Here is a 14,918-nt window from a genome sequence, read left to right as displayed (position 1 = left end):
CTTTCTCCGAAAAATGCCTGGTATGGTTATTATAAGACTCAGATAGAAATCATGTACGTAAAGTAGCCAGCCGATCACAGGTACTCAGTATGCAGTGTTTGTTATTGATGTGTTTTTAATTCATCTTTATGTCTGTTTTGTTAAATAAATAGTCCCTGTTCAGTCTGGAAAAATTGGGGCATACAGAAAAGCAATAATGAAATTGACATTTCCCCACATTTCTGTTACCTAACAACAGCGAATTTGGTTTTAGACGAAGGTTAGAAAAGTAGGTTATGTTGGTTTCCTTGAGGTTGAAGACAAAACAACCATAAATCAAGGTAAGGAATTCCAGAAACTGTTAACCAGGATACCTGAGATGGGTCTGATGAAGTAGGGCAGAAGAGGAAAGATGGCTTCCCTTGTGTACCTTGGTGACATACACCAGCCTCCCCTAGGTCTGCTGTTCAGACACAGCACTCCAGTGGACCTGAGGGGCCAGAGCTTCCCTGTGGTCCCTGCAGGGCTCTGCTGTTCCTCAGTTGGTACATAGCTCTTCGTGGAATAGTTGGTGCCTTTGCACTTGGGATGGTTAGTCCAGGAAATCTGAATCCTGAAGGACTACACCCACCCTATTAAACATACGTAATAAGGATCACATGACTGTCGAGCTGTTGGACACATGCCATAAGTGAGGATGGAAATGAGCGTATGAGGCAGACTTCTGTGCTGGGATCTCACCACACTCCCTGGGACACCTGCTCATCACTGTGTCCACTTTTCCCTCCTGAGTGATGTGAATGAGTGGGAAATAGTGAGGGTTGTTGCCCCAGGACCCTTGCCATCTTTCAGCAGCAGCTGCTGTGGTCTCCTGAGCACGTACACCCTGGCTGGGGCCTGGTCGGCCCGAGGACCAGAGTTTTGGCAGCAGTTGCACACACAGCCTAGGAGTAAGGGCCAGGTGCGAGAGGCCAGGCAATGCCCCCTGAGCCAGTGAGATGGGCTTCAGACCCAGACTGCCCAGGGCATTTCCCACTCCACCAACTCGTCAGCTTCGTGCCCTCGTCTCCCCATCAACACAGTCCTGAGGACTGAAGAGGCAGCATCCTTGGAGAGTCTGCAGTTACTATTAGTGATCTTACTTTCTAAGAGTTGAAACTTGAACACAGGAAACTGTCTTCCTAGAAGGCGAGAAGTATAGTGAACCCTAGAGATAACTTAGAGAGGCCTCTTTCTTTGCAGAATAGGCCTCTGGTCACAGAAATTGCCTCTCTAGAAATGTGTGACCAGCAAATGCCTAGGGCTTGGTGCACCAACCCCCTACTTCTGGCCTTTGTGAACTGAGCTTCAGCAGAGAGCAGCTCTGCCCTTGGCAACTCTGACTGTGTTCTCTTAGACCAGGAGCCTCATTAACAGTCACTGAACTCTTCACTAACACACATCGGATTTGTTTATATTTTGGTCTTACTCTCCTTGTCTTTGGTGTTTGTTTTTATGTAACAGTTATCAGTTAAAGGGGGGGGGGTGAATGGGAAAATCCTTAAAATAAGTCTTTGCCTCAAACAAGGTTGGCTAGACACCTTTAAGTTCCTGCTTGCCCTGTGAGTTCCTCGGGGGAGCCTTCAGATTTTTCTAATTCTTCAAGGTGTTACCGAGTGCCAAACTCGTTCTGCTCGCCGCACAAGCCAATAAATCAAGAGACGAGGTGCTGGGGCAAGGAATAGCAACTTTATTCAGAAAGCCAGCAGACTGAGAGGACAGCAGACTAATGCCCTGGAGAACCATCCTACTCAAGTCAGAATTCACGTTCCTTTTATGCCTAAAAAAAGGGGGGGGGGTGTGGTCAGTTGCTGCAAACTTCTTGGTGCAGGAATTCTTTGTTCTTGGAGTCATTTGTTCTTGCAGCTGTGAGTGGGGCAGATCATGGTGCCCCTGTGAACCTCCAACAAAACCAATGTTATTTTCCATTCTGCAACTTGTTATCTTTATGTAAGTGCAAAAGTGGTAACATCCTTAAAGGTCAGAGCCCTGAGAATAGGCTCTCCTGTCTATTTCAGGCTAAAGGCAACATTGCTTCACAAAAGGTGCAGAGCCAGCAAGACTGAGCCTGGAAAACAGGGCACAGGGTTAAAGCCAAAGAAACAGATCTAATATGGAGTCAGATTTGTTCTTTTCTATTACAAAGAGTCTCTCCTTCTGCTGCATACTTTTGCTTTCTTTCCTTGGCTATTTAAACGTTTAGAAATTGTGTTCTGTTTTGTTCACAGCCCGCGCCTGAGTTCCTCAGTGGCAGCACTGCTGACAGTTTGGGCTGGGTGGTTTTCTGCGGTGGGGGCTGGGCTGTGCATGGTAGGCTGTTGAGCAGCATTCCTGGAGTCCTCCCACCAGATGCCAGGAGCGCCCACCTCCCCAGTTTTGATAACCAGCGTATCTCTCTAGACATCGTCAATGTCTCCTGCAGGACAAATTTGCTCTGGTTGAGAAGCCCTGATCTATGCTATGCCTCTTAGCATCTAATTAGAGCTTTTTATGTGTCTGTTAGTTGAGGTCAAGGTAGCAGAGTGGAAGGAAGTCAGGCTTTCGTGGTCCTGCCAACTTGCACGGTTCCAGATAAATGGTGCCTCGTGGAGTTCTGTGGCAGGCAGCCTCGGCCTCTCAGCCATGCAGGTGGGGTTTCCGGTTTTCTCACTGACATGGGAGTTTGTATGTAGCTTACAGCAGGGTTTGTATGCACCCCTAGGCACCTTGACAGCCACGTAGTACGTCCTCAGTGAATGAGTTACTGTTACTGCTTCACTTTGGTACCTCCTGTCTGCTTAGCAGGTGTGGCGGCCCTTGGATGATGGCAGGGGCCTGCTTGCTCCTTCTTGTACCCAGATGTCTCCTAAGCACCCTGCTAATACGTTCTTGCCGCCTGATTGATTATCGTACTCTCAGCTTACAGGCTCTATACCGTGGTTCCTCGCCTGGTCAAGTTTGTGGATGTTCTGACTAACTGGTATGTCAGGATGAACCGCAGGCGATTAAAGGTAAGTGTAAGCTGCTGTTAGGAGGAGCAGAAAGTAGAGGAAGTGTGAGAGTTGAGGGAAAATGAGAACAACCAAAAGGAAAAGAAAGAGTGTTTTCAAACGCTCTCACTTTTTAAAGCTATCTTTCTCCTTTTTCATTGTATATTAACTGGATGGGGGACCCGTAAGTTTAAAAGTCATCATGCATATTTTAAAATCATAATTATGGACATTCACATGGGAGGGAAAGTCTCAGGCCAAACAGAACTATACTGAGCAGGTGTCTTAAAACCCAGACTAAATTCAGACATATTTTGCAAATGTGGTTAGCTACAGCTGTGATCTCACGAGGGGCCCCTCTCCTCACTTCTCCCTCTAGAGGGACAGTTGTAAATTGACTAGACTCTTCCTTAAGCCTGTTGAAGACTTAGGGTGAGTGAAGCTTGGGTTCTGTCCCCTGGCTTAAGCTGTGCATAAACAACAGTGGTAAAAAACACAGGGAGTGAGGGATGCTCAGATCACAGGCGAGATGGAGATACCCGTTGCCAGTCAGTCCTGCCTTCAGATGTGTCCATAATAAAATCCCGTAACAAAGCAGTAACTTTGTTTTTGTTCAAATACATTACACACAACATGCACATGTATGTACACATGTATCTAGAAAGACACACACTAAAATGTTTGTAGTAGTTATCTCTGGGTACCTTAATCATGGTTGAGTTTTCCTGTTTTTTTTTTAATCTTTGTTTATGTTTTTCCCTACACTGAATTATTTGGTTTTAACAGTTTGGTGTGTGTTTCTTTTTTATTCACTAGGGTGAAAATGGGGTAGAGGATTGTGTTCTGGCCCTGGAAACCTTGTTTAGTGTTCTGCTCTCTCTGTGCAGACTTATGGTAAGATGCGCGGTCCTGTTCTAAAACTAGCCCTGTGCGCTGCTCGTGGTACCCCGTTTCTGCAGTGTCCTCCATCCGTATCTATTCTGTATTCATTCCACCAGAAAAAGAAATACAAGTTCTAAAACACCTTTAATCTCCAGTTTCTTTTCCGAAATCTTGTTAGCTTGTATGTTCAAGTAAGGGCTGAAACGCGTTAGTTTTAAAAGCTGGATTCTTTCTTTTCACCCCTGGCTGTACATTTCCGGCCAGGGTCTCTGCACCTAGACTCAAGAGCTGCATCCCTCACCTTAGTGTGGATTCCTGTAGCTGCCTGTGAGCGCAGGAAAGTTCCTAAACTTTCAGTTAATTGAGATATTAATTAAATGACACACAAGTAAAAATTCCAGTTTTATTTTCCTGTATCTTATTTCTGCCACTCTAGTTGAATGTTGTAAGCCTTCTATTTGTTCCCTAAACATACATGGAATGAGAACCTGCTTCGTGCCAGGTTCTGGACCTGGTGCCTCATGTCTGACTTCATTCTCCTTCATCCTGTGAAACGGGTGGTGTCTCCCAGTGCACGGACGACGTTTGTGAGGTTTAGGAACGTTCGTCCCTCTGTGTACTAACGTGACGGGCGCAGTCAGTGGCTCCTGTCTGTATTACGGGCATCCTCCAGGGTGTTTTGAGCGCCTCGGCTGTAGTCCTGGTCCCATGATTCATGGGTGTTCATCTCACCAAGTTAAAAATTAGGTCGTTCCTTTTTCATAGGGTGTGTTTAGTAACCTCATGTCCACTTCTGTGCATATTCCTTTGTCATTTCTCTAAAATGTTTAGTTACTAGTTTTCACTCTGAAATCAGTCAATGATGGCTGCATGTGAATAACTGGTGTCTTCTTTCCTTATACAGGCCCCCTATACCCCTTTTCTTACTGAATTGATGTACCAGAATCTAAAGCTGCTGATTGACCCTGTTTCTGTCCGGGACAAGGACACATTGAGTATCCACTACCTCATGCTGCCCCCTGTTAGGTAAGAATCAGACACACGTGAGCCTCGTCGGGGCCCCGGGAGGGAGAGCTGCCAGAGGCGCACTGACGTGGGGGCCCCAGCTCCCTGCCGCAGCCCTGCCCTGCCTCCCTCCTGAGCTGCTGCTTGGGCTCCAGAGTGGGTGGGAGGGATGCTCAGTGCGGAATCCCCTGTCGAGCTATGCCAGGTGGGCTGTGCGTAGGCCTGCTGGGGTCGCCTTGGGGAGCTGCCGGGCACTAAGCAGCAGGCTGAAGCTTGCTGCCTGCTTCTCACCGTGTGCCCCCAAGGCAGGCACGTGCCTCCCTCCTCCCTGGGAAGCCTAGCCTGTCCCTCTTCCTCATTTAAGCATGCCTATTCTTTGGGATTTTTCTCCTTTTAAATCTAATCTCTCACTTCCCTACCTCTACCAATCAGAGAGGAGCTGATTGACAAGAAAACCGAGAGTGCAGTGTCTAGAATGCAGTCTGTGATTGAACTTGGGCGAGTGATTCGAGACCGCAAAACTATTCCGATAAAGGTTTGAGGTTTTATTTCTATTTTACATTGCACAGACCTAAACAATTATGTGTTTGGAGTATTTTATTATAAAGAGCTTCCCTTAATGGCATAAATTTCTTTTCTGCAGTAAGGGTGTGAATGACAGTGCTAGTTAAGCCAGTTTAGTCTAGAGTTTGAGATTGCAGTTTAGCGGACTGGCTGCTTAGTGAACTTTCCCTTCCCTTTTCCTTCCAGTATCCTTTGAAAGAAATTGTAGTTATCCATCAGGACCCGGAAGCTCTTAATGAAATTAAGTCTCTGGAGAAGTATATCATTGAGGTAAGACAGTTGATTTGTGTGATTTGGTCCAGACTTCTTTCCTTAGGAAAGAAAATGCACTATTTTGATTAGTGTTCTTCCAACTTTGAGTGTATAATTTGTCTTTTTCCTTCTGTGTATCAATATATACATAAATTTTACCATCCATGAAATTTACGCTTTGCTTAGAACGATCGTAAGTTTTTACAGTGTAATTATAATTCTTTAACAATGATTTCAAGATCCATGATTTTTCATCTTCATGGGGTCATTTATCCCTTTATCCACTAATCTTTCCCAAAGTACTTTTTGACAATTAACAACAAAAAAATTTTGTTTCTTCAAATTATACAAATAACAAGTCAACACACACTGGTTGTAAACATTTCAGGCACCGGCAAAAGTACAAGGTGAGTCTCTTCTCGCCCCAGCCGCTCCCTGGAGTCTCGTCACCCCCTCGTAGGGGTGTTTGGTAGGGCGTCTCCGGCTGGGTTGTTCCCACACACAGCTGTACATACATGTACACACACCACTGGCTTTATTTGTGAATAGTGAAGATTGTGTAGTTTTTAACTTATTTTTTCTCTTTGTAGTATTTCTTAAACAGTATCCCGTGTCAAAACATAGAAATCTCTTCTATTCTTTTTAATAGCTGCATAGCATTCACTTTCTGGCTGCATCGTAATTATTTAACTACTCTCCTGTTGTTGGAAATTTAGATTTCTGATTACAAACGAAACAGGTGTGTGTGCGCACGTGTGCGTAGAGATCAGAGTATGGATGTCGAATAGGTTCCTAAAAGTGGAGTCAGAAGTTTAAACTGTCATGTTAGTTGTCCTCCCAAAAAGGCTTTATTCTGTGATGTTTTAAAAACAAATATATTTTTAATTTCATCTTTATTTAATAGGTAATATTTAAATCTTTATCATAGAAAATAATTTCTATATTTGATTTTGAATTGGCTTGAGAATTCCAGACAAATTAGAAACTAAAGAATTTATAACTCTTTTGAAACTGAAAGTTTATAACTAAAGAGTTTAAAATTCTGTAATCAATGCTTAAGATATGGATAAAGATAGAATATACTTGGATAGAATATCTTAATCACTGTGAGATCAAATAATATAGTTGTGTATAGTGGCAAAACTAGAAATTTCCTGATAATTTGCTTTAATTGACTTTAATTGACTGTTCCTTGATTATCTTATTTTTATATTTTGTACTGTGTGGTCACCGTTTCCTGCTATGTTAGTAATCCGTAGCTAACTAGCATGATGGAGGCATGAAATGTTATAGTTAACTGATTCTTCTGGTTAATTGATAGTTGACTTGGTGGTGCTTTGAAATTGCTTGAGCAGAGGTTACCCCTAAGACATGAAGTTCATATTTCTGATTCTAGAGTCCTTGTTAGTTGAGTTAGGCTCAACTTACTTGATCAATCTGGACAAGGTTTTTCTCATCCCATACAATTCAGTGGTTATTAGTATTATTTATAGAGTTGTGCAGCTGTCACCAGTTTTATAGCATTTCCGTCACCCCCAGAAGAAACCCAGTATCCATTAGCATTCATGTGTCATTTTCTCCTCAAGATCCTACCATCCTCTGGCAAACACAAATCTGTTTTCTGTCTCTGGATATGCCTACTCTGGACATTTTCTGTTAATGGAATCATACAATACACGGTCTTTTGTGTCTGATTTCTATGATTTAGCACCAAGGGTCATTCATGTATGAGTGCTTCGATCTTTTGTCTTGCTACATAATAGTCCATTGTATGGATATACCACATTTTTTGGTCCCTTCACAGTTGATCGGTATTTGGGCTGTTCCCACTTTTTGGTTACTATGAATAATGTTGCTGTGACTCTGTGTGTGCAAGTTTTTGTGGACATGTTTCCATTTCTTTCATTTTTATTTCATCTTGTCTACCAACTATAGGAATTGAATGTTCGGAAAGTTACGCTGTCTACAGATAAAAACAAGTATGGCATTCGCCTTAGGGCGGAACCGGATCACATGGTCTTAGGGAAGCGTCTGAAGGGAGCCTTCAAGATGGTGATGACGTCCATCAAGCAGCTGAGCAGTGAGGAGCTGGAGCGGTTCCAGGAGAGTGGTGGGTATCTGCTTCCCTGAGGGCACCTTTCGCGGCCTCAGCTGGGTGGGTGTCTCATACTTAGGCTCCTCTTTGACTTTTACTGTCACAGCCTTTTCTTAAATAAAAGTATTTATTATGAATAATTCTGATAACTTATTAAAAAGTAAAGAAGAGAATAAAAATGACCCGTAACCCATCACCCATCCATTTAACATAGATTGAGTGCCCACTCTCCAGTGTTTGATGTGTTAGGTGCTGGAGTCCTAGTAAGAGTCCAGTTTATTTCATTCCAGTTACGTATATAGTTACATACAATTACGGCCTTACGAAATAGAGATGATGCTGAAATTTTAAATTTCACACTTTTCACTCATGTTTTTAAATTGTACGTTATTTTATTTTTATTTATTTTTTTATTTTGCATTTTCACTTTACATTATAAACATTTCTGTGTGTTACTAGTCTCTAAAATGCTATTTAAGTAACTGCTGCAGAAATGTTCCTTCCTGTGCACACCTGATAATGTTTTTAACTAGCCTTTTATTGTTGGTGTTTTTAAGTTGTTTCCGTTCTTTTGAATTGTATAAATAATACTTCAGTGAATATTTTCACATGTAAATGTTTTATGGAATTAAGTCCTTTTGACTAGATTCCCAGATAGAAATTACTGACTCAGATAGTGGACCTTAGGTTATCATTGAATTCTACAAATGCTATTGTGGGCCTAGAAAATCTACCCTAGTAAGAGAGAGAGCAGAGCCCCCTGAGGTTCATTACCAGCCAGTGGTGTAGAATGTTACTGCATCAGATGCTGCTTGTGGAGAAAAGGTGACTTTTAGAGGTGCCAGAATGAAGACTAGAAGATATTCAAAAGAAAAAATTTGTTATAATTTTAATTTAAATTAATTTAAATTTTAAAAGACTTAAAAAGTATTTTTAGATAAAGGGATTTAGCACTGAGGTTGGAGCTTCCTGCAAAGGAGAACTGGGTCAGAATTTATCACAGTTTCTCTAAAGTATCTAGAATACGTATTTTGATCTCTGAATGGAGCAAGACTGGAGTCACTCATGCAGCAAATGTTTTTTAAAGCCCTTCTGTTTGGTTGGTAAAACACAGAGTTAAATAAGACAGATACTGTCCTTACCCTCGTGGTGCTGGCAGACGTTGAAGATTTACGCACACAGTCATAGCTTTGATGAGTGTGCTGAAGGAAATCTCCGCTAGGGAGCCTTCCCAGGGGCCCAGGAGTTCTCAGCTCTGCCGTGGTTAGAATCATGCGGGGTCTGATTACGGCTACCTGGCATCTTGCGGCTCTCCTGGGGCACCATGTGTTTGATTGTTAGGGCTCCCTCTGAAGTTGAAAATCATAAGCATGGAAGTGCCATGAGGAGAGATTTTTAAGGATTCAGAAATCCGATGAGTAGTTGTGGAAATGTCCCAAGATTCCCCAAATTTTTAGCTATAATTTATAAAACATAAGGGGCCAGCAACGAAAAGTTGAATGAGTACTGATTTAACTCGCTTTGTTAAATTAACAAAATCTTTGTTCAGCCTTCAAGTCACAGATCTTAAGTTGTTTCACCAGTTAGCCAAACTATTACTAATTCCTGAAATAGGCCTTATTTGAAACTGAAGGCCTACAGTTTCTAAACCGTAGTTTCTGAATGGACAGTTCTGCATTGACAGAATGCGAAATAGTTTTCAGCATACGGTGACATAAAGTGAAAATGACAGTCCATTGCTCACAGACCAAGATCATTTGTGGGTGACCACACTAGGCTTCCCTGAAGGTGGGCATTGCCATCCTCAGCTGTTTATACATTCTGCCTGCCATGAAGGCATGATGCTCAGAACTTCACACTGTCTACCTCTTTTCACCCTCACTGCCGGCAAATAGCAGAACACCAGGGTCCTACAACCAATGAGTGGTGGACCAAGTCCAGTTTGACTCTGCAGACTGCTTGCTTCATTACGCCATGCTGCTCTGTGTTTATGGCAGGGATTCATTGCCTCCTGGCACATCTTTGGACCTGGAAGTTTACATACAACAGTAGACATTGGTGGTGATTTAACTGTCCTCAAGACAGCAGGGTGCAGCCTAAAGAAAGTCTGTCCCATCCTTGACTACAACCATGACATGAGTCAGGAGGACATGATCTCGTAAAGCCTCTGTAGCTTGATGACATGAAGCTTTTATTACAGAGTTGCACAGTATGCTGGCAGTAGGGCAGCTTGGGGAGTGGGGTGCGGATTCAGTAACCGTGGCAAGTGCTTCTCCCTTAGGGACCATTGTCGTGGAAGGCCATGAACTGCACGAAGAAGACATCCGTCTCATGTACACCTTTGATCAGGCTGCAGGTGAAACGACACAGTTTGAAGCACACTCAGATGCGCAGGTATTTTTCTGTTCTCTAGACCATTTCTTTACCAAAAGGTAAGAACATAAGAGGAGAAACTTCACCTGGGTCTCTGCTGACCAATATCGGTAGCTTGTCTCAGGGTAAAATAAACCACGTATTTATTTTAAATTGGCCTTACTAAACTCCTCTATTATAACTCCTTGACATAATACATTTCTTTAGTGAATACATAAATATTTTGTGACTTACGCCTGTTAAGTGTCCTAAATGTTGGGTCATACAAAAACAAGGTATAATCTCCCCTTTCAAGGAGTGAGTCAGTCATGGAGACGGAAAAGTAAGCCAGTTCTTACTATTTTACCTGATAAGTGCAGAGAAGGATTCCTATTTGAAGTCTGGGGTGGAAGTGGAGGTGGTTAGAGAGCACCCCTTTTGGACTCTGGGGTCTCCGTTTTTTGTTGTGATGGATCACACCATCTGTCTTCACTCTTGACCAGACTCCTCCAGGCAGACAGGTTCTAAGATCTCCCGTGTGTTGGTGGGGGGCTTGCTGGAGTCCCTCTGTGCTTAATATGCCACGTACAGGGGGACACACGGAGTATGAGGCAGGCCAGCCTCCCCTGGGCTTTACACAGGGGCTTCAGTGTGATGTGGACAGAACTCCATGCGGGCAGACAGTGGTGAGAAGTCAGAGGTGAGGAAGCTAGGGAACAAGGAGTTGAGGGCAGGGAGAAGGTTTGTAAACAGTGAGAGGGTGCAGTCCTTTCTGATTACAGCCAATATGAGGGAGACCAGAAGAAGCTGTCCATGTTTAAGGAAATACGTCTTGTGATGCTTCTGAGTTTCCTGATGAGATTATGCATCGTGGGCCGTGGCTGCCCTGCCCTGGCTCATCATCCATTTCCCATTCTACCTTCTCTGCCTTCACAAAGTGGAACAAGTTTTGTTAACTTCTCTGATGGGAGTGTCCTCAAAAATACAAATGGGATGGTGCCTAATTTACAAGTATGTTCCACTCTGTAATGGAAGTGTCACTGTCGTTATTACCATGTCATCACTGACAACCTTTAGGACAGATGAGATAGAAAAGTAGATCACTTTGACAAGACGGTGGCCATTTAAGTCATAATGAAAAAAGTACTGTGGTCCATTGTAGAAACTGTGTCTTGAATCACACCAATAAACCAAAGGATGAAAAGGGTCATGGTTAATGAAAACAGGAGATGGCAGCTTTGAGGCCTTCAGTCCGCCTGTTTTTGGTGAATCCGTTGTGAAAAGCTGTGCTGCTGTAAGAGCTTTATGATTGGTGATTTTACCTATTAGAAGAGTTGGTATTATTTTTTAGGTAGGCAAAAAGCAGAGTTAGACAAGAGACTCTCTTAAAAGCCAACGTCTCCTGTAAGCTGCACCCTACAGAAGAAAAATGAAAAGCTGGACCTTTCTCCTGAGATGAAGGAACAGCTGTTTACAGAGGACCCCAAACTATTAAAAAACGACGTTAATTTTATGTCTTTGGCTCAGTTGTGTGACTATATAGTGATGCATTATAGACTTCTCAGAATTTAGTTTTAACACCATTTTGCTGAGTTTGAAAGAACAGATAGTCCATATTTGATTGTCATGGTTGTCACGGTGTGCACCATTCGTTTGTACAGGCTTTGGTTCTCTTAGACGTCACCCCTGACCAGGCAATGGTGGATGAAGGAATGGCTCGGGAAGTCATCAATCGCATCCAGAAACTCCGCAAAAAGGTCAGTTTGTCAGATTAAGAACAAGCTACTGTTTGGGGGTTTTGTTTTGGGTTTTTTGTTTGGTTTTCGTTTGTTGAGGAAGAGAGGAGAGGCAGGTATTATAAACCGTGGTAACTCATTGATGATAATGAGTCACTGATCTGTGGTCCATTCAGATTGTACCCTTCAGGAAAGGTAGGCCCCTTTGACCCCCTCCTTGTTCACTCCCAAGCTGGATGTGGCTCTTTTGATTCTCTTATCAGCAGCTTTCAGCCAACCTGTGCTCCTTGTCCTTCTTTTTCAGTTCCTTAGGGCTTCCACACAACTGTCTTCTGGATACATAGCCCTCCTGACTGGCACAGAAGGTCATCAGAGATGACACTGGGTGTCTCTAAGAAAGGGCAGCGATGCAGTCATTGTAGAAGGGCATCTAGCTCGGGGGAGAGACTGTTGAATCTGGGCAGTCGGGTGGTTCTTGCTCACTCAGAAGCTGGGAGCCAGGGCAGGTGCTCAGAGCCCGTTGCCCGCCCCCACCAGGTGAGAGAGCCAGGTAGCTTCTACCCCAGGTTCTCCTTAGGCCAGGTGTCTGATTCCTGTAGTTCAGGGTCTGAGGCGGCCACTCCAGCAGACAGCAGAGTGCTCGTGAGTTCTGTCTTGCTTTAGAGCTTTGTGAGTTCTTGCTTGATCACTCCTTTCTTCAGAGAACTGATCAGGATGCTGGACCCTTCCATAATGACTCAGTGTGGGATCATCAGCCCAGTTTAACGGTCACCTACGATTTGATTGACAAATATGCTTCCCTTTTAAATTCTCTTTATGTGCTTTCAGTGCAATCTCGTTCCAACTGATGAAATAACAGTTTATTATAAAGCAAATTCTGAAGGAAAGTATCTGAATAATGTTATCAAAAGCCACACAGAGTTCATATTTGCCACCATAAAGTCTCCTTTGAAACCATATCCTGTTCCTACATCAGATAAAATCCTTATTCAAGAAAAAATGCAGGTGAGTTGTGAGTTCTGATTTCTTTTGAACTATTAAGAGATTTAGGATTAGATTTTATGTTAAGTTTATGGAGTCATATCTTGATATTCTGTCTCCCAGTAGCAATTAATATAGTACTTAGTCCTGAGATATTACTCTGGACAGTAGTGAGTAGGGATTAAAGAGATGCGGTCCAGAAGAGAGGAAGGAAAATTAGAGCTGTTCTCATGGGAGTTCTCTTGGGGAAGATAACCAGGATTCACGTAAGAATTGCCAGGTTAGACGGCTGTACGGTGCTGTTTTATCTAAAACTGGAAAAGTCAATATTGTGGATTCTGGGACTGACTTTAAAAGTAAATAGCAATTGACTTGAAAAACAGTTAACTTTTATGGTAGTAGATTAAACATAAAATTACACTTTCATTTCCTATTGCTACATTTTAGATGTAACTATGAAAATCTGACCAAGACATGAAAGATACTGGCCCATAGTTCAGAAGCAGGTTATTTATAACAAGGGAAATTCTGTGTCGGTTGGTCATGTATTCAATTGTTGGTTCCTGGTCTCATTCCTACTTTGAATGGGACAACCGGAACCAGACAAGCAGGGCCTGAATGTGAGTGTCTTTTCAGTGGGACAAGTTACAAAATGGCTTCATTTTCTATTTTGCATATTTTAAAGCATAAGGGAAAAAGAGAAAAAGAGGAGAAAAATTATAGCTCTTGACTGTTTCAGTAGTGAGATTGAGTATGCTCTCAGAATCGTATAGAGCTCTTTTCTTACTAAGTGGTTGCTGTCTTAGTTGGTGACACTGGTCAGATGCTGCAGTCACATATTCTCATGTGTATAGTTGAAAGGGTCTGACCTGGAACTTACACTCACCAGAGGATCATCCACGCCTGGCCCAGCTTGTGCGTATGTCAATCTTAACATCTGTACAAATGGCAGTGAGCAGAGTAAGAGTAAGTGAACTCCATGGTTTGTATTTTATTTTTTAATTAAATCTATGAATGTCTTTAAGGCTATTTCAAGAGAATTGGTAAAACTGGATTGCCTTTTCTTTCTAATTGTTATCAAAATGAATCCACAGAAGTAAATGGTTGAACTTGCACTCCTAGGAAGACAGGGTAGGCATGCTTTTCCAGTTTCTCCCACAAAGTACAGCTAAACATCCCAGACATAACAATATATTAAAAATAAGCATAAAAAGACTCAATGGTGGAGGGAAGAAGGTAGACCCGTTAGTGGTCTTGGAACAAGTAAGAAAACAGTAGAGGGTTCCCTGGTTTTTCTTTTTGCTTTACATATCCCAGCTTGTAGCTGAAGAAGCTGGCAACCTGGAACACCAGTGAGCATGGACCTAAACACCCCACAAAATCCTGCTCTCTCTGGGCGGGACCAGGAAACGGGCAGCCTAGCAAGACAAAAAGTCTTCTAGACAATAACTGCTCTACTCCAGCCAAGCAAGACAGAAGAAACTGTGGCTCCATCACCACTCACACCAGCAAAAGCCAAGTGGGGAGCCTAGACCTTGGCCAGGCTGAGGAGCCTCAAGCCCCCACTGCCTTGGTCAGACCGCTGCCATGGTCAGAGAACACCAAGCAGTGAGCTGGGTCATCCATCCTGCCTAAGTGATAATGAGCTCTTTTGCCCAGTAGTGTCATTGTGGGCCACGTGGAGAGCCTGGACTTCTATCCCCATCATGCAATAACAAAGCATCCCTTCCCTTCACCACTGTCCAGTAGTCATGAGGCTACGTATCCCCACCACCCTGTCAAGGTGTCAGTGAAGGCCACGTGGGGAGCAGTAAGGAGACACTCCTACTCTTTGTGGCCAGGGAGGTATCTGTGGAGGTCTAGAGGAGAGTCAGAACTTTCTCCTTGCATCACTTTACAACCCCCACCCCCACCCCTGTGCCCCAGAAGTAACAAGGAGTCCTGACCTCAGTACCAATGCAAGCTGAGTAGGGAACCTGGACTTCTCTCACCAAGCAGTAATGAAGCAGTGTTCTCTCCCCTGTGCCTGCCCAGGTGAGATCAAAGTCAGCTAAAACAGAGGAA

General features: G+C 43.3%; 1 protein-coding gene across 2 annotated transcripts in view; it reads left to right on the top strand.

Annotated features, from left to right (window-relative positions):
• The window catches only part of IARS1 (isoleucyl-tRNA synthetase 1), a 66,220-nt gene that overhangs the window by 36,932 nt on the left and 14,370 nt on the right, over positions 1-14,918 (top strand). The window contains exons 21-30 of one of the 2 annotated variants that reach the window (XM_014567955.2): positions 2,917-3,008; positions 3,804-3,881; positions 4,774-4,895; positions 5,307-5,409; positions 5,625-5,708; positions 7,626-7,800; positions 10,067-10,179; positions 11,799-11,894; positions 12,702-12,878; positions 13,709-13,820. In XM_014567955.2, the coding sequence (XP_014423441.2) occupies positions 2,917-3,008; positions 3,804-3,881; positions 4,774-4,895; positions 5,307-5,409; positions 5,625-5,708; positions 7,626-7,800; positions 10,067-10,179; positions 11,799-11,894; positions 12,702-12,878; positions 13,709-13,820 (1,152 nt within the window). The remainder of the gene's footprint in view (positions 1-2,916; positions 3,009-3,803; positions 3,882-4,773; positions 4,896-5,306; positions 5,410-5,624; positions 5,709-7,625; positions 7,801-10,066; positions 10,180-11,798; positions 11,895-12,701; positions 12,879-13,708; positions 13,821-14,918) is intronic. The other variant, XM_032477403.1, reaches the window with a different exon arrangement.

Source organism: Camelus ferus, chromosome 4, assembly GCF_009834535.1.
Source record: "Camelus ferus isolate YT-003-E chromosome 4, BCGSAC_Cfer_1.0, whole genome shotgun sequence".
NCBI lineage: Eukaryota > Metazoa > Chordata > Mammalia > Artiodactyla > Camelidae > Camelus > Camelus ferus.
This window is presented reverse-complemented; position numbering and strand designations above follow the sequence as displayed.